The 18,886-nt window shown below is 43.6% G+C and overlaps 2 protein-coding genes across 3 annotated transcripts in view; one reads left to right on the top strand and one right to left on the bottom strand.

The window, feature by feature from the left end:
• The window catches only part of syn2.S (synapsin II S homeolog), an 85,204-nt gene that overhangs the window by 27,637 nt on the left and 38,681 nt on the right, over positions 1–18,886 (bottom strand).
• LOC108704416 (metalloproteinase inhibitor 4) lies at positions 230–12,507 on the top strand. Its single transcript, XM_018240960.2, has 5 exons — positions 230–485; positions 8,188–8,288; positions 10,133–10,247; positions 11,770–11,894; positions 12,043–12,507. Exons 1-5 carry the CDS (start codon positions 362–364, stop codon positions 12,238–12,240), a joined length of 663 nt encoding a protein of 220 aa, XP_018096449.1. The 5' UTR covers positions 230–361; the 3' UTR covers positions 12,241–12,507.

Here is an 18,886-nt window from a genome sequence, read left to right as displayed (position 1 = left end):
TCTAGTTCAGATCGTTCTTCTTATTCTGTCACTGAGATGTGATTAAACAAAGGGTAAGTGTTGCCCCTGGCAATAAGACTAGTGGATGAGCCAAGGAGTGTTGCTCTGAATAGACTCACTGCTGGGAGTGATTGGCACCCTGACTCTGCCTTCTGATTGGTGCATTGGACTCCCCGAGGGAGGGGCTATGGCTCCAGCCAAAAGAAAAAGAAGGTTTTTGTGTAGCAGAAATTAGAAGTCGGGGAGCATCAGGCAGGAGCAGCCGCACGACTGAGGGACCTTCCCAGGAGACGGACATTGTCTCTGGGGGGACGAGGAGGGAGGGAGCTGCTCTACTGATCGACCACTGGATGAGCCCAATATGGGAGCCTCATTGCCCAGCTTGTGGCTTGCACTCCTCTTAACCCTTGGGGCGCCTGAGTCAGCGAGGGGCTGTACTTGTGCCCCTGCCCACCCACAGGAACAGATCTGCGATGCGGCAATCGGTGAGTTAACTGCAACTGAACAGCACAGCATTTAACTCTTTCCCAGCAGGAATGATGGGTTTTAAATAAGGAACAGCTATTTGGTTGCTATGGACACTGACCTCAGCAACACAGCAGGAGTTGACAGACTAGAGGGAGAATAAAAGAAATATAATGAGATAATGAGGAAATATTGGTTTACTTTGTTTATATCAGAAGTAATAAATATATACAATAGCTGTTTGTGGGGATTTGTTCAAAATGGATCAGCACCATCAGTTTCCTTTAGACTAAAATTCCTTACAGCTGGAATGACCTAAAGTGGACAATAAAGGCATTTAATAGAAGACTGGCGGTGCTGATCCAGTTTGAGTCCAGTTTGAGTCCAGTTTGAGTCATGAACCAGTTGGGTCACTGGAGAAACTGAACTGCTGTGAAGTATTAACTAATTGTTGTACTGACTGCTTTATATTTCCTGCTGAACCAGAACCACAGACGATTCTGGGATACAACTCACCTATGCTGCTACCTATGGGCTGAGGTTCTGCTACTGGGGAACTGGTTCTGACTGGGCAATGGGCTGGGGATTCTAATGGTGTGAGAAACTGGACCTGCATCAGTCTGGAGATGGTACCGAAGACCTGATCTTGTCTATGCAATAGATTTCTATTATACTGGTACTGATGAACTAATTGTGTCTGGGCCAGTCTGCTGGGGTTGGTACTGGTCAACTGGTTCTCTCATGTCACTGCACTGGGAATTATACTGGTTCTGAGAAACTGGTTCTGACTGGGCAATAGGCTGGGGATTATACTGGTTCTGACTGGGCAATAGGCTGGGGATTATACTGGTTCTGACTGGGCATTGGGCTGGGGATTATACTGGTTCTGACAAACAGGTTCTGACTGGGCTGTATTATATTGGTGCTTTGAGGGTTAATAATAATTAATATTAATACTGAGGAACTAGATGTGTCTGGGCAATGGTCTCGGGACTATGGTGCTACTGGGGAACTGGTTCTGTTAGTAAATGGGCTAGGGATTCCAGTGGTACTAGAGATCTTGCTCTGTCTGGGATAGTCAGCTGGGAATGTTCCCAAGAACAGATTTTCCTCTGGATACTCAGGGTATTAGTTTTGGAGGCTGCCTGGGGCTGAAGGTGCATGCTGGGAGATGTAGTAGCAGACATGATGGGGGTGCAGAGAGGAAAGGGTAAGTAGAGGGAAGGCAATGGCAGTGGGTATTTGCTCATTAGCATATGTTTGGGCCACACTGTGCCCGGCGCATACTGATTAAGGACTGGCCGACTAAATAAACATTTCCCTCTCATTTCTCCCTACAAAGCGCTGAGAGTCGCAGTTCTGTGGGTTTTGGGTACAGGGGGCACATTAGGGTGATCCAGTAAATCTCCCCTGTGGGAAGTGGATAAAGGGGTGGTGACACCAGCACTTACAGGGTTAAAATACCAGTTCAGCTGAAGGGAGGAGTCAATGATTTGCACCATTTCTTACTGAACATTCTTTATATAAAACACTGGCACACACAACTGACAATTCATTTCCAGTTTGATGGAAACATTCCCCTATAGTCCATAGCTCAGTGATTGGTTCTGAATCATCAGCTCTGGCTGATCCAAGTCTTTCCTACTAGCGACTTGTGGGCTGAGCTCCATCCAGATCACACGTATCAAACAGAACCAGAGTTCTGCTACTCACACAAACCTTCCCACTGGGACTGCAGTGATACCGGTTCTGATTTATGTACCTGATCAGTCTACAAACAGTTCTACGGGGGATTTTATTCCAAAACTTGTCTCAACCATTTCCCTTCACATTCATTTTAATGACATTTCTCCTGTTGAATACTGTAATCAGCAAGTGTTACGTGACTTCCATACCCCCCCCGCGCTTTATAACTGTCACTGTCATTAGTTCAGCTCTTCACTCAACTTACTAACAAGTTCTTTCCTGTTGAGTGCAAGCTCAACCTCCCATGAGGCTGCAAAGATCAGAGAGAAGAGTGCAAGCTCAACCGCCCATGAGGCTGCAAAGATCAGAGAGAAGAGTGCAAGCTCAACCGCCCATGAGGCTGCAAAGATCAGAGAGAAGAGTGCAAGCTCAACCTCCCATGAGGCTGCAAAGATCAGAGAAAAGAGTGCAAGCTCATCCTCCCATGAGGCTGCAAAGATCAGAGAAAAGAGTGCAAGCTCAACCTCCCATGAAGCTGCAAAGATCAGAGAAAAGAGTGCAAGCTCAACCTCCCATGGCCATGAGGCTGCAAAGATCAGAGAAAAGAGTGCAAGCTCAACCTCCCATGAGGCTGCAAAGATCAGAGAAAAGAGTGCAAGCTCATCCTCCCATGAGGCTGCAAAGATCAGAGAAAAGAGTGCAAGCTCAACCTCCCATGAGGCTGGAAAGATCAGAGAAGAGTGCAAGCTCATCCTCCCATAAAGCTGTAAAGATCAGAGAAGACTGCAAGCTCAACCTCCCATGAAGCTGCAAAGATCAGAGAGAAGAGTGCAAGCTCAACCTCCCATGAAGCTGCAAAGATCAGAGAGAAGAGTGCAAGCTCAACCTCCCATGAAGCTGCAAAGATCAGAGAAAAGAGTGCAAGCTCAACCTCCCATGAGGCTGCAAAGATCAGAGAAAAGAGTGCAAGCTCAACCTCCCATGAAGCTGCAAAGATCAGAGAGAAGAGTGCAAGCTCATCCTCCCATGAGGCTGCAAAGATCAGATAAGAGTGCAAGCTCAACCTCCCATGAGGCTGCAAAGATCAGAGAAGAGTGCAAGCTCAACCTCCCATGAGGCTGCAAAGATCAGAGAAGAGTGCAAGCTCAACCGCCCATGAGGCTGCAAAGATCAGAGAGAAGAGTGCAAGCTCAACCGCCCATGAGGCTGCAAAGATCAGAGAGAAGAGTGCAAGCTCAACCTCCCATGAGGCTGCAAAGATCAGAGAAAAGAGTGCAAGCTCATCCTCCCATGAGGCTGCAAAGATCAGAGAAAAGAGTGCAAGCTCAACCTCCCATGGCCATGAGGCTGCAAAGATCAGAGAAAAGAGTGCAAGCTCAACCTCCCATGAGGCTGCAAAGATCAGAGAAAAGAGTGCAAGCTCATCCTCCCATGAGGCTGCAAAGATCAGAGAAAAGAGTGCAAGCTCAACCTCCCATGAGGCTGGAAAGATCAGAGAAGAGTGCAAGCTCATCCTCCCATAAAGCTGTAAAGATCAGAGAAGACTGCAAGCTCAACCTCCCATGAAGCTGCAAAGATCAGAGAGAAGAGTGCAAGCTCAACCTCCCATGAAGCTGCAAAGATCAGAGAGAAGAGTGCAAGCTCAACCTCCCATGAGGCTGCAAAGATCAGAGAAGAGTGCAAGCTCAACCTCCCATGAGGCTGCAAAGATCAGAGAAGAGTGCATGCTCAACCTCCCATGAGGCTACAAAGAGCAGAGAAGAGTGCAAGCTCAACCTCCCATGAGGCTACAAAGATCAGAGAGAAGAGTGCAAGCTCAACCGCCCATGAGGCTGCAAAGATCAGAGAGAAGAGTGCAAGCTCAACCTCCCATGAGGCTGCAAAGATCAGAGAAAAGAGTGCAAGCTCATCCTCCCATGAGGCTGCAAAGATCAGAGAAAAGAGTGCAAGCTCAACCTCCCATGAGGCTGCAAAGATCAGAGAAGAGTGCAAGCTCATCCTCCCATAAAGCTGTAAAGATCAGAGAAGAATGCAAGCTCAACCTCCCATGAAGCTGCAAAGATCAGAGAGAAGAGTGCAAGCTCAACCTCCCATGAAGCTGCAAAGATCAGAGAGAAGAGTGCAAGCTCAACCTCCCATGAAGCTGCAAAGATCAGAGAAAAGAGTGCAAGCTCAACCTCCCATGAGGCTGCAAAGATCAGAGAAAAGAGTGCAAGCTCAACCTCCCATGAAGCTGCAAAGATCAGAGAGAAGAGTGCAAGCTCAACCTCCCATGAGGCTGCAAAGATCAGAGAAAAGAGTGCAAGCTCATCCTCCCATTAGGCTGCAAAGATCAGAGAAGAGTGCAAGCTCAACCTCCCATGAGGCTGCAAAGATCAGAGAAGAGTGCAAGCTCAACCTCCCATGAGGCTGCAAAGATCAGAGAAGAGTGCATGCTCAACCTCCCATGAGGCTACAAAGAGCAGAGAAGAGTGCAAGCTCAACCTCCCATGAGGCTACAAAGATCAGAGAGAAGAGTGCAAGCTCAACCGCCCATGAGGCTGCAAAGATCAGAGAGAAGAGTGCAAGCTCAACCTCCCATGAGGCTGCAAAGATCAGAGAAAAGAGTGCAAGCTCATCCTCCCATGAGGCTGCAAAGATCAGAGAAAAGAGTGCAAGCTCAACCTCCCATGAGGCTGCAAAGATCAGAGAAGAGTGCAAGCTCATCCTCCCATAAAGCTGTAAAGATCAGAGAAGAATGCAAGCTCAACCTCCCATGAAGCTGCAAAGATCAGAGAGAAGAGTGCAAGCTCAACCTCCCATGAAGCTGCAAAGATCAGAGAGAAGAGTGCAAGCTCAACCTCCCATGAAGCTGCAAAGATCAGAGAAAAGAGTGCAAGCTCAACCTCCCATGAGGCTGCAAAGATCAGAGAAAAGAGTGCAAGCTCAACCTCCCATGAAGCTGCAAAGATCAGAGAGAAGAGTGCAAGCTCAACCTCCCATGAGGCTGCAAAGATCAGAGAAAAGAGTGCAAGCTCATCCTCCCATTAGGCTGCAAAGATCAGAGAAGAGTGCAAGCTCAACCTCCCATGAGGCTGCAAAGATCAGAGAAGAGTGCAAGCTCAACCTCCCATGAGGCTGCAAAGATCAGAGAAGAGTGCAAGCTCAACCTCCCATGAGGCTGCAAAGATCAGAGAAAAGAGTGCAAGCTCAACCTCCCATGAGGCTGGAAAGATCAGAGAAGAGTGCAAGCTCATCCTCCCATAAAGCTGTAAAGATCAGAGAAGACTGCAAGCTCAACCTCCCATGAAGCTGCAAAGATCAGAGAGAAGAGTGCAAGCTCAACCTCCCATGATGCTGCAAAGATCAGAGAGAAGAGTGCAAGCTCAACCTCCCATGAAGCTGCAAAGATCAGAGAAAAGAGTGCAAGCTCAACCTCCCATGGCCATGAGGCTGCAAAGATCAGAGAAAAGAGTGCAAGCTCAACCTCCCATGAAGCTGCAAAGATCAGAGAGAAGAGTGCAAGCTCATCCTCCCATGAGGCTGCAAAGATCAGAGAAGAGTGCAAGCTCAACCTCCCATGAGACTGCAAAGATCAGAGAAGAGTGCAAGCTCAACCTCCCATGAGGCTGCAAAGATCAGAGAAGAGTGCAAGCTCAACCTCCCATGAGGCTACAAAGATCAGAGAAGAGGACTCATGGGGGTCTCTGGATTCTGCAATACTGCTCCATGTTCCTCTCAGTACAATGTGCTCCACTCTGCCCATGCGCTGCCTCCACTGAGTAAAATGTGAGCTCCATCCCTCGTGTCTCAGTACTTTTCCCCTTGGCCCCAACTACCAAGTAACTGTCGCATTCCCCAGGCTGAGAATTCACGTTCAACCCCCCCAGGAGGAACAAGCAGAAAAATCAGGCCTGAGCCAATCACTTTTCATGGTGACTTTTATTTAGGGGATCAGTGTTGCTCCCCTTTGTCTTTCCCTGTCAGTCACCTCTTGTCTCGTCCACTGATTCTTTCCCAACATCTACAGTTACTTACTGACCCACTGAGGGGCACACAAACCAGAAACGGGGGTAAAACAGAGGGACCCCCACAGTCACACCTCCAATGGGATCATGGGACAGTCTGTATCAACCAGTAATATTCCCCCTTTATATCTTAATTGTGTCTCACTGCCCCCCCCAATAAGCACCAAATGTATTTCAACTATAAAAATATATAGATATTAGGGATGCACCGAATCCAGGATTTGGTTTGGGATTCAGCCAGGATTCAGATTCAGCCGAATCCTTCTGCCCGGCCGAACCAAATCCTAATTTGCATATGCAAATTAGGGGTAGGGAGGGAAATCGCGTGACTTTCTGTCACAAAACAAGTAAAAATGTTTTCCCCTTCCCACCCTTAATTTGCATATCCCCCATATATATTTATATATAGTGATCATATCCCCTTATATATTTATATATAGTGATCATATCCCCTTATATATTTATATATAGTGATCATATCCCCTTATATATTTATATATAGTGATCATATCCCCTTATATATTTATATATAGTGATCATATCCCCTTATATATTTATATATAGTGATCATATCCCCTTATATATTTATATATAGTGATCATATCCCCTTATATATTTATATATAGTGATCATATCCCCCTTATATATTTATATATAGTGATCATATCCCCTTATATATTTATTTATAGTGATCATATCCCCCTTATATATTTATATATAGTGATCATATCCCCTTATATATAGTGATCATATCCCCCTTATATATTTATATATAGTGATCATATCCCCTTATATATTTATATATAGTGATCATATCCCCCTTATATATTTATATATAGTGATCGTATCCCCTTATATATTTATATATAGTGATCATATCCCCTTATATATTTATATATAGTAATCATATCCCCTTATATATTTATATATAGTGATCCTATCCCCCTTATATATTTATATATAGTGATCATATCCCCCTTATATATTTATATATAGTGATCATATCCCCTTATATATTTATATATAGTGATCATATCCCCCTTATATATTTATATATAGTGATCATATCCCCTTATATTATTTATTTATAGTGATCATATCCCCCTTATATATTTATATATAGTGATCATATCCCCTTATATATAGTGATCATATCCCCCTTATATATTTATATATAGTGATCATATCCCCTATATATTTATATATAGTGATCATATCCCCCTTATATATTTATATATAGTGATCGTATCCCTTATATATTTATATATAGTGATCATATCCCCTTATATATTTATATATAGTGATCATATCCCCTTATATATTTATATATAGTGATCATATCCCCCTTATATATTTATATATAGTGATCATATCCCCCTTATATATTTATATATAGTGATCGTATCCCCTTATATATTTATATATAGTGATCATATCCCCTTATATATTTATATATAGTAATCATATCCCCTTATATATTTATATATAGTGATCCTATCCCCCTTATATATTTATATATAGTGATCATATCCCCCTTATATATTTATATATAGTGATCATATCCCCCTTATATATTTATATATAGTGATCATATCCCCTTATCTCCAGTGTAACCAATCCCAGGCTGTGCTGCAGTAGAAAGGAGTGAAGAGATTAAAGAGAATTAAGAGAAATCTAGAGACAGACTCAGTTCCGTGTTCAGTTCAGTTCCAGTTTGTTCGGGTAGAAATGGGCAGAGGAATAATAAAAGAAATGTACAGAAGTGAGTGTAAGTTTCTGGGCATCACATTTCAGTGAATAAACGTCAGGGATAATAAGTTAATGGCACAGAATTCGTTGGCTCAGGAGATGGAGGCTGCTCAGAACCTTCTCTATTTGCCGCTGGGAAAGATCCAATAATAATAAATAATCCACATTATCAGTTACAGTTACAAGTTCTAGTTATTTCTAGTTACACATTGTTTTGATACGTAAGTAACAAGTATTAGTCCTTCCCTCGTCACATGACCTATAATTCTGTTTTTTCTAGTGATTCGGGCAAAGATTTCGAGTGAAAAGGTGATTGTGGCTCCGAGTGCTGAGCAATTCAACTCCATCAAACTGATCCAGTATGAGATTAAACTGATCAAGGTATCACATTATCACATTATCACATTTATGTCTCTGGGAATCTCGTCCCACTCTCACCAAGTGCCGCTGTTGATTTGGGGGTCTCACATCATCTCCCCACTCTCTCCCACCCACAAACATTTACTTTCCTCTCAAACTTCAATTAAAGGTTTTCTGTTACATGAATCTGATCATTAAAGGAGCGGTTCACCTTTCAGTTAGTATGTTATAAGCAACTTTTCAATTGGTCTTCATTATTTATTTTTTATAGTTTTTGAATTGTTTGCCTTCTTCTTTTGACTCTTTCCAGCTTTCAACTACGGGTCACCGACCCCATGTAAAAAACAAATGCTCTGAAAGGCTACAAATCTATTGTTATTGCTACTTTTTATTCCTCATCTTTCTATTCATGCCTCTCCTATTCATATTCCAGTCTCTTATTCACATCAGTGCATGGTTGCTAGGGGAATCAGGACCCTAGCAACCAGATGACTGACATTGTAAACTGGATAGAATCCAGTGCCAGTTCTATATAGAATGCCCCCAGAGCATATAGTGGTTTCGCGTATCATAGCCAAAAGCACTTGTTACAGTGAGAGTGTTACAGTGAGAGTGGAGGAGTGGGAGTGGAGCAGTGAGAGTGGAGCAGTGGGAGTGGAGCAGTGGGAGTGGAGCAGTGAGAATGGAGCAATGGGAGTGGAGCAGTGAGAATGGAGCAGTGGGAGTGGAGCAGTGGGAGTGGAGCAGTGAGAGTGGAGCAGTGGGAGTGGAGCAGTGGGAGTGGAGCAGTGAGAATGGAGCAGTGGGAGTGGAGCAGTGAGAGTGGAGCAGTGGGAGTGGAGCAGTGGGAGTGGAGCAGTGGGAGTGGAGCAGTGAGAATGGAGCAGTGGGAGTGGAGCAGTGAGAGTGGAGCAGTGAGAGTGGAGCAGTGGGAGTGGAGCAGTGGGAGTGGAGCAGTGGGAGTGGAGCAGTGGGAGTGGAGCAGTGGGAGTGGAGCAGTGAGAATGGAGCAGTGGGAGTGGAGCAGTGAGAGTGGAGCAGTGAGAGTGGAGCAGTGAGAGTGGAGCAGTGGGAGTGGAGCAGTGAGAGTGGAGCAGTGGGAGTGGAGCAGTGGGAGTGGAGCAGTGGGAGTGGAGCAGTGAGAGTGGAGCAGTGGGAGTGGAGCAGTGAGAGTGGAGCAGTGGGAGTGGAGCAGTGGGAGTGGAGCAGTGAGAGTGGAGCAGTGGGAGTGGAGCAGTGAGAGTGGAGCAGTGGGAGTGGAGCAGTGGGAGTGGAGCAGTGAGAATGGAGCAGTGGGAGTGGAGCAGTGAGAGTGGAGCAGTGAGAGTGGAGCAGTGAGAGTGGAGCAGTGGGAGTGGAGCAGTGGGAGTAGAGCAGTGGGAGTGGAGCAGTGAGAGTGGAGCAGTGAGAGTGGAGCAGTGGGAGTGGAGCAGTGGGAGTGGAGCAGTGAGAGTGGAGCAGTGGGAGTGGAGCAGTGAGAGTGGAGCAGTGGGAGTGGAGCAGTGGGAGTGGAGCAGTGAGAATGGAGCAGTGGGAGTGGAGCAGTGGGAGTGGAGCAGTGGGAGTGGAGCAGTGGGAGTGGAGCAGTGAGAGTGGAGCAGTGAGAGTGGAGCAGTGGGAGTGGAGCAGTGAGAATGGAGCAGTGGGAGTGGAGCAGTGGGAGTGGAGCAGTGGGAGTGGAGCAATGAGCAGTGGGGTGAAGGAGCAGTGAATGACGGACTTGCTCTACACGGCATGACTGAGATGATGGTGATGATGGTGCAATGGCCGGCGAAGAACAAAGTCCATTTCTTGCCATTTGTGCTGCTCGTATATGAGTGTGAGCTGCACTTGTGTCCCACGTGAGATCTTCTCTTTCATTGCAGATGTTCAAAGGCTTTGAGAAGATAAAAGACATTCAGTACGTGTACACGCCCCTTGACTCCTCCCTCTGCGGCGTCAAACTTGAAGCCAACAACAAGAAACAGTATCTCCTAACTGGTAAATACAGTATGGCAGCCAACCATCTTCATCTTCATCATCATCACTTTAAATCCTGAATCCATATGTACCTTTAGATCTGGTGCCACTCCTACAAACCTGGCTTTGGCCAATCACCTGTGTGTAAGCAACATCCCATGGCCCTATGGGGACGGGGCAAAACAAAAATGAATCTCTTGCTAATTGTCCCTAGTCCATTATATATTGGTATGGGACCCGGTATTCAGAATGCTGGGGTTTTCTGGATAATGGATCTTTCCATAATTTGGATCTTCATATTTTAAGTCTACAAGAAAATCATATAAACATGAAATAAACCCAATAGGCTGGTTTTGCCTCCAATAAGGATTAATTATATCTTAGTTGGGATCAAGTACAAGCGACTGTTTTATTATTACACAGAAAAAGGAAATCATTTTTTAAACATTTGGCTCATTTGGATATAATAGAGTCTATGGGAGACGGCCTTTCCATAATTCCGAGCCTTCTGGATAACGGGTTTCCGGATGCCACATCTCATACCTGTACAAGGTTCTGTTTTATTATTACAAAGAAAAAGGAAATAAAAATTTGGATTATATATTATTTCATCTTCTTTACTTTAAATAATGAATCCGTATGTACCTTTAGATCTGGTGCCACTCCTACAACCCTGGCTTTCACCAATCACCCCTAGTCAGTTGGATAAAGACAACTATACAGGTGTGGGACCTGTTATCCAGAATGCTCAGGACCTGGGGTTTTCCGGATAACGGAACTTTATGTAATTTAGATCTTCAAACCTTAAGTCTACTAGAAAATCATATAAACAAAAAGATGCCCGTCGGATGGCCCCACACAGGCCAATAAGCTGCCGACTCGGTCTGTCTGCGGCTTTTATTGGCCCGTGTATGGGGGCCTTAGGGTAAGGCCACACTGGGTGTTTTGGGGAGATTTTGGCGACTAAATGCCTCATCTTTGCGGCGACCAATATCCCCAAATGCCTTCCCTCACTCTGCGCTGGCTAAAATGAAAAAACACCTTCGCTAATCACACGCGGCGGTTCATTTTCCGAAGTCACCCGAAGTTGCCTCATGAGGAAACTTCGGGTGATTTCGGAAAACGAAGGGGTGATTGGCTAAAAAAACCGCCCAGTGTGGCCTTTCCCTTAAATCTATTAAAAAATCATTAAATAAAGCCAATAAACTGGATCTGCTTCCAATAAGGATTAATTATATCTTAGTTGGGATCAAGTTACTGTTTTATTATTACACCGAAATCAGCTTTTAAAATCTGAATTATTTGATGATCTTGGAGTTAACGGGAGACAGCCTCTCCATAATCGTGGGCTATAATGTGTTTCCGTATAACGGATCCTATACCTGAATATCCAAATACATGGCTACCTGCCCCTTAGTGTATCAGACTACACCAGTACCAAAAGGCTTGGTTGGTTGGCAAACTACAACTCCCATCATTGTGCAACAAGCAGCAGACGCTCCATTGCTTAGTGTTTTTCAGGCTATTTCCCCTTTATTCGTAGGGCAGATTTCCGCAGATAACAAGGTTTATATCCAGCTCTGCAACCTGATTGAGCCGTGGGACGACCTGTCCTTCTCCCAGAAGAAGAGTCTCAACCAGAGATTTCAGATGGGCTGTGAATGTAAAGTGAGTTGTGCTGAGTATTATTACTAGACTGCGCCAGCAGCACTGACCTACTCACTGACCTACTCACTTAGTAACGGCCAGGGAACTGTCATTGAGTACTGGGGAGTAACAATCCCCCAAATGTGAGTAATTTCTCTGTTCTGTGCAGATAACGACCTGCTACACGGTGCCGTGTTCCCTCCAGGCCCCAAACCAGTGTCTGTGGACAGACTGGCTGATAGAAAGGAGGCTGTACGGGCAACAAGCGAGGAATTACGCCTGTATTATGCGCAGCGACGGCTCCTGCACTTGGTACCGCGGGGGCCCTCCAACCGACAAGGAACTCATTGATATCAGTGACCCATAGTCACCCCACTGATCCCACGGCTCGTGTTCTCTACCAAAACCTTCCCCCTGGGAACTGAGATCCATAGGGAATTGTTAGATAGAGACTGTATTGGAAGGATTCTGATCCACTCGGGGGGCTGATAAGGGTTTTCGGGGTGCAGGTGATACAAAATCCAACTGCTTTCACCCCCATTACAGAGACGTTTTTCAATTCCCATTGAAATGTAGAGCGTTCCCTATAGCTGTTACTTTCTGCTATTCCAATAAAGGGGTGTGTCTCTTTAAATTAACTGTCAGTATGATGTAGAGAGGGAAATTCTGAGTCAATTTGCAATTGGTTTTCATTTTTTAATATTTGTGGTTTTTGAGTAATTTTGCTTTTCATTCAGCAGCTCTGCAATTTGCAATTTCAGCTGTCTGGTTGCTAGGGTCCGAATTCCCCTAGCAACCACGCATTGATTTACATAAGAGACTGGAATATGAATAGGAGAGGCCTGAATAGAAAGACGAGCAATAAAAAGTAGCCTTACAGAGCCTTTGTTTTTAGATGGGGTCAGTGACCCCCATTTGAAACGCTGGAAATGATTCAAAAACAAAAAAATGAAGACCTCTTGAAAAGCTGTTTAGAAGTGGCCATTGTATAACATACTAAAAGATCATTTTCATTTGTATATTTGTGTAACAATTATGAAAAGCAATTGATGTTTTATACCATATATTTATATATATACAGTATATATAGATCTTGTCTAGCAGTCACTCAACAGACAGACTTACATGAGAAAGTCTCACACTCACTTCTATGTATTAGAGGCACCGAATCATGTTATGTCTATGGGTAATAGAACGACTGCCTTTAAATGGGAATTATTGCAAATAGGAAAATTCATATTTAGAAAAATCCTGACCTATTTCTTAAATAACTGACTCTGGCGCAGTTCCTGCGTATAGAGAGACAATCGAGACATCTCATACACTTCTAGACAAAGGTTCCCCCAAGCCATGGATTAGATTTAAGTGACAATCATAACTTGACTCCGACTCCTGCACGAAGAGACGATGAACTTTACACACACACCTCCTGATCCCAAGCCGCATATTCATAACTCTGAGTGGGAAACTTAACTTGTCCTTTAATAACACACTGGGGCAAATTCACTATGCGCCGAAGCGCCTAACGCTAGTGTCAATTCGCTAGCGTTGGCCATTTTTCACTATGCGCCGAAGCGCCTAACGCTAGCGGACGCTGGCGTAACTTCGCTAGTGTTACTTCGCACCCTTACGCCTGGTGAAGTTGCCAACGGACGTAACTACGCAAATTCACTAACGCGCACATTTTACTGCACGCTACCTTTTATGCTAGACTTTTTTCACCACCTCAGACCAGGCGAAGTGCAATAGAGTAGATAGGGATTTCTTCAAAAACGCTTGCGTGTTTTCTATATTATGGGTGATAGGCTGAAAAAGATGAAAACATTTTTTGGGGCTCCCCTCCTTCCCCCCTACATTTCCTGACTCATGGCAACTTACCTAGACTGTGGGCACACGTGTAGGGCAAAATAACAATTTTATGTGATATTTTGAAGGTTTCCCAGGCTTGTGTAGTGATGATACATATTCCTCCATTGAAATTTGAATTTGGCGCCGTATGCAAATTAACCATCGCTAGTGTAACTTCGCTTCATTTAGCGAATCAACGCTAGCCCGACTTCACAACCTTACGCTACTAGTGAATTTGCGAAGCGCTGGCGAAACTACGCCTGGCGAAGTGCGGTGAAGTGCGGCAAAGTTACGTCTGGCGCAACTACGAATCTTAGTGAATTTGCCCCACTGAGTGCAAAGAACACACACTCACGTGAGCCAAGTCCCAGCAGCCCCCGTAGCCCAATTCAGTTGCAATAAATAGCGAATTATTAATAACTTGTCTTCGAGGTTGAACCATTATTAGAACTGCATTGAAGTTCTTTCTAATTAGAGAAATTTTGAATCTTTTATTTTATAATCTGTAAATAAATAATTTTATAGTCATCTTGTTCTTGGTGTTGCAACAGGGGTTTCAAATCGAAGTCATTGACTGGAGGGGCTTCTAAATGTGAGAGTAAGTCAGAAGCAAGATGACCGAATGACAAAGCTGATTGGTTTTAAGACCAAAAAGAACTGTATAAATAGTAGAAAATCAGATGGCAGACACTCTGGCACAAAACTTGTCGTTTATTGAGATCCACACACGACGTTTCGGAGGTACAACCTCTTTTCTCTCTTAGGTGTAACCCAGTTCACAGGTATATAAAGTTGCTCTGGAGGAATCCTCCTCCTTTCCAATTCAGTGACATCACAACGTGTGTATACAAGCAAACATATATCAGTAAGTGATACTGTGTACAATATTGCATAATTATAATACCTGTGTAGTGACAAGTAGTGTTTATCATTAGTGACAAAACAGTAGGAATAAAAGTGAATTGTCCATAAAATCAATGCATTTGCGTGACTTTCTCTTTTTCTTTTTGCTGTGAAAAAAGTAGAAGGAACCAAATGAATTTACTAAATTCTCACCACTAGGGGTCAATACAAGTCACTATAAATCCAAATTACTTAAAGGAAAAAGGCATCACTAAGTCAGAAAAAAAAACATGTGTAGTTCAAATGTTCCTTTAAACCCATAGGGGCCATGGGGTTTAATTTATCAATCCACATTATTTCCTTATGCAATAATATGCGATTATAATCCCCTCCTCTAGGGGGGTATCCTCACTAATTGTAGAACTAACCATCTCAATTGATCTCTGTTATGGCCCTGCATTCGAAAATGCCTGATAACTGGGGTGACATATTTCTCTTTCTCAAGAATTTCTCGACCCACACCCAACCCTAACCCGTCCGCTCCCTACCCGCACCCGACCCGGGCCCGCTGCTCCCCTTTATTTATAGGCCTGACCCGCCCCGCAGTGACGTCACAAAAGGGGACAGGCGGAAGTCTATATATTCCGTTGCCGAAAGCTGGCAGTACTAGGTAGCGGATGGGGAGAGCAGGAGAAGGGCTCGACCCGCCCACGACCCGCGCATTTTGTCCAGGGGTCAGCCCGAACCCGCCCGACCCGAGGGTAAAGCCGCGGGTTCCGCAGGCCTCAGGTTGGCCCGCACATCACTAGTGCTCCCCTATCCTCATTCTGACGTCACGCTTAGTTTTAGCCACGTAGGCTTTTCCGCAGGGGCATTTCAGCATTTAGATGAGCCCTGAGGTAGTGCAAGCGGCAAAATCATGCAATTTGATGTTATTTCCCTTAGAGGGGTGATTAAATCTATCCCCTTTAATGATGCTATTGCAGCATCCACAGGATAGGATGGGAACGTACCAACGCTCAGATTAACGAACAATGTTGGTTGTCTGATTTTGGGCTGCAGCAGATCCACTTTCATTAAAGAATCAAGGAATGTGGGCGAAAAGGACAATCACCAATTGTGATTTGGAGAAAAAGAAATATGTCACCCCAGTTATCAGGCATTTTCGAATGCAGGGCCATAAGAGCGATCAATTGAGATGGTTAGTTCTACAATTAGTGAGGATACCCCCCTAGAGGAGGGGATTATAATCACATATTATTGCATAAAGAAATAATGTGGATTGATAAATTAAACCCCATGGCCCCTATGGGTTTAAATGAACATTTGAACTACACATGTTTTTTCCTGACTTAGTGATGCCTTTTTTCTTTAAATAATTTGGATTTATAGTGACTTGTATTGACCCCTAGTGGTGAGAATTTAGTAAATTCATTTGGTTCCTTCTACTTTTTTCACAATAAAAAGAAATAGAAAAAGTCACGCAAATGCATTGATTTTATGGACAATTCACTTTTATCCCTACTGTTTTGTCACTAATGATAAACACTACTTGTCACTACACAGGTATTATAATTATGCAATATTGTACACAGTATCACTTACTGATATATGTTTGCTTGTATACACACGTTGTGATGTCACTGAATTGGAAAGGAGGAGGATTCCTCCAGAGCAACTTTATATACCTGTGAACTGGGTTACACCTAAGAGAGAAAAGAGGTTGTACCTCCGAAACGTCGTGTGTGGATCTCAATAAACGACAAGTTTTGTGCCAGAGTGTCTGCCATCTGATTTTCTACTATTTATGAATTACTGAAAACAAGGTTTGCAGCAAGGTTTCCAGATTGAGCACCACCCGAATAGACGCAAAGGTTTTGCATCACCACTGAAAAAGAACTGTACACAAGACCAATGAAAGACCAATAACGACAGTACACAAAATTAAGGTAAGACAAAGAAAAACTGTATACAAGGCCAAGACAAGGCCAAGTAGAACTATATACAAAGCCAAGACAAGGCCAAGTAGAACTATATACAAAGCCAAGACAAGGCCAAGTAGAACTATATACAAAGCCAAGACAAGGCCAAGAAGAACTAAATACAATGCCAAGACAAGGCCAAGTAGAACTAAATACAAGGCCAAGACAAGGCCAAGTAGAACTATATACAAAGCCAAGACAAGGCCAAGTAGAACTATATACAAAGCCAAGACAAGGCCAAGTAGAACTATATACAAAGCCAAGACAAGGCCAAGTAGAACTATATACAAAGCCAAGACAAGGCCAAGTAGAACTATATACAAAGCCAAGACAAGGCCAAGTAGAATTATATAAAAAGCCAAGACAAGGCCAAGTAGAACTATATACAAAGCCAAGACAAGGCCAAGTAGAATTATATACAAAGCCAAGACAAGACCAAGTAGAACTATATACAATGCTAAGACAAGGCCAAAAAGAACTATATACAATGCCAAGACAAGGCCAAGTAGAATTATATACAAAGGCAAGGCAAGGCGAAGTAGAACTATATACAATGCCAAGACAAGGCCAAAAAGAGCTAAATACAAGACATGGCCAAGGTAAACAGTACAGAAAACCAAGGCAATCCCAAGAAGGACTGGGTTGGGGAGAATAGAGAAGAATAGTACACAAGATCACAACAAGACTTAGAAGAACAGTACACGGAAGATCAAGACAAACTTACAGATAAAAGTACACAAGACCACAACAAAACTAAGAGAAGAGCCTACATGAGATTAAGGCAAGGTCAAGAGGAACAGTAAACAAAACCAAGGAAATGTCATGAAAAAATAACACACTATCCCAAGAACAACTGGCCAAGAAGAACTGAATATGATGCCAAGACAAGGTCATGAGGAATAAGACAATAAAACCAAGGTAATCCCAATGAGAACTGGGCCAAGGAGAAAGGTACACAACAAGACTTAAAAGAACAGTACACATGATTAAGGCAAAGCAAAAGAAGCAGCACACAAACCTAAACCAATCAGAAACAAGTCCATTAAAATGTTTTCAGAACTGATGTGAATGTTAGGAACCAGCAATCTGCCAAGAAAATAAGGCAAATAAAGGAAAAGGAAAAAGAATGTAGTGAGCAGTCAGTAGGACACTGTAAGTGTATAAATAATAATATAATAGGTGGCCAGTAACACAGGGTGCTGTGGAGCCATAGGGGTGACATCTATACAGTGACCCTGTTGTTGCCCAGAAGGTGCAAGTTTGCTCTCAGTGTGAGACATGTGACAACTCCATGGAAACTGCCGAATAATCCCAATGAGGTGATGTGGCCCCGGGACACCCCCCCCCCCCATGATGCTGCTGGGGCTTCTCTCAATGAGACTCAGGGGATCATGGGATCATCAAAGTACCGAGTTTGTTCCTTCCTAATAACGTATTGATTGGGTTTATTCTTAATCCCCTTTATTCTACTCACCAGGTGGTTACTCAACCCCAACTACTACTACACAACCAATAGTCCCCCCCCCCATCCTACTGTACAGAATTTGTATCAAACCCCCAGTGCGACACACTAACACTTGTACCTATGTTTAACTCTTTGTATTCCCCTTTTGTATTATTCTTCCCAACTCTTAAATACTTTGCTGTGTTTTCATAGACTATTTATCTGTTCATATAAAGTCCAATTAAAATACAGAATAACCTGTGAATTTTGCTCTGAAACAAACACTTGTGTTACAAATTCATCTGCACCCCCCCTACTCATATAGATTTATATTCCCATTACAACAGGAAAACACAACCCCAAATTTAGTGGGACATAAGGAAAAATATGCAATGCCTTAATTGGCTATAACTTATTGCAGAAAAGGGAACTAAAGGGTAAAACAATAATTCCCTTGGCATTAGTGTAAAGTGACTTTATATGGTCACAGAACAACCCCCCAGTGACTTCTAATATCCTTATCATTTACAGTAGGGGGTACATTATCCCTTATAATACATGAGTGATACTCAGAGTTCCCTGTATAACTCAGCCTGCAGCCTTGTGCCTTTATATGGTCACAGAACAACCCCTCAGTGACTTCTAATATCCTTATCATTTACAGTAGGGGGTACATTATCCCTTATAATACATGAGTGATACTCAGAGTTCCCTGTATAACTCAGCCTGCAGCCTTGTGCCTTTATATGGTCACAGAACAACCCCCCAGTGACTTCTAATATCCTTATCATTTACAGTAGGGGGTACATTATCCCTTATAATACATGAGTGATACTCAGAGTTCCCTGTATAACTCAGCCTGCAGCCTTGTGTCTTTATATGGTCACAGAACAACC

This window comes from Xenopus laevis, chromosome 4S (genome assembly GCF_017654675.1).
Source record: "Xenopus laevis strain J_2021 chromosome 4S, Xenopus_laevis_v10.1, whole genome shotgun sequence".
Classification (NCBI taxonomy): Eukaryota; Metazoa; Chordata; class Amphibia; order Anura; family Pipidae; genus Xenopus; species Xenopus laevis.
The sequence above is the reverse complement of the archived record's forward strand: the minus strand, read 5'-3'. Positions and strand labels throughout refer to the sequence as shown.

Excerpts from the sequence above, each read along its gene's own strand:
- LOC108704416 (XM_018240960.2), top strand. The coding sequence starts at position 362 with ATGGGAGCCTCATTGCCCAGCTTGTGGCTTGCACTCCTCTTAACCCTT. Across the intron at positions 10,248-11,769 it reads GAAACAGTATCTCCTAACTG|GGCAGATTTCCGCAGATAAC; the intron begins GTAAATACAGTA and ends CTTTATTCGTAG. Across the intron at positions 11,895-12,042 it reads AGATGGGCTGTGAATGTAAA|ATAACGACCTGCTACACGGT; the intron begins GTGAGTTGTGCT and ends TGTTCTGTGCAG.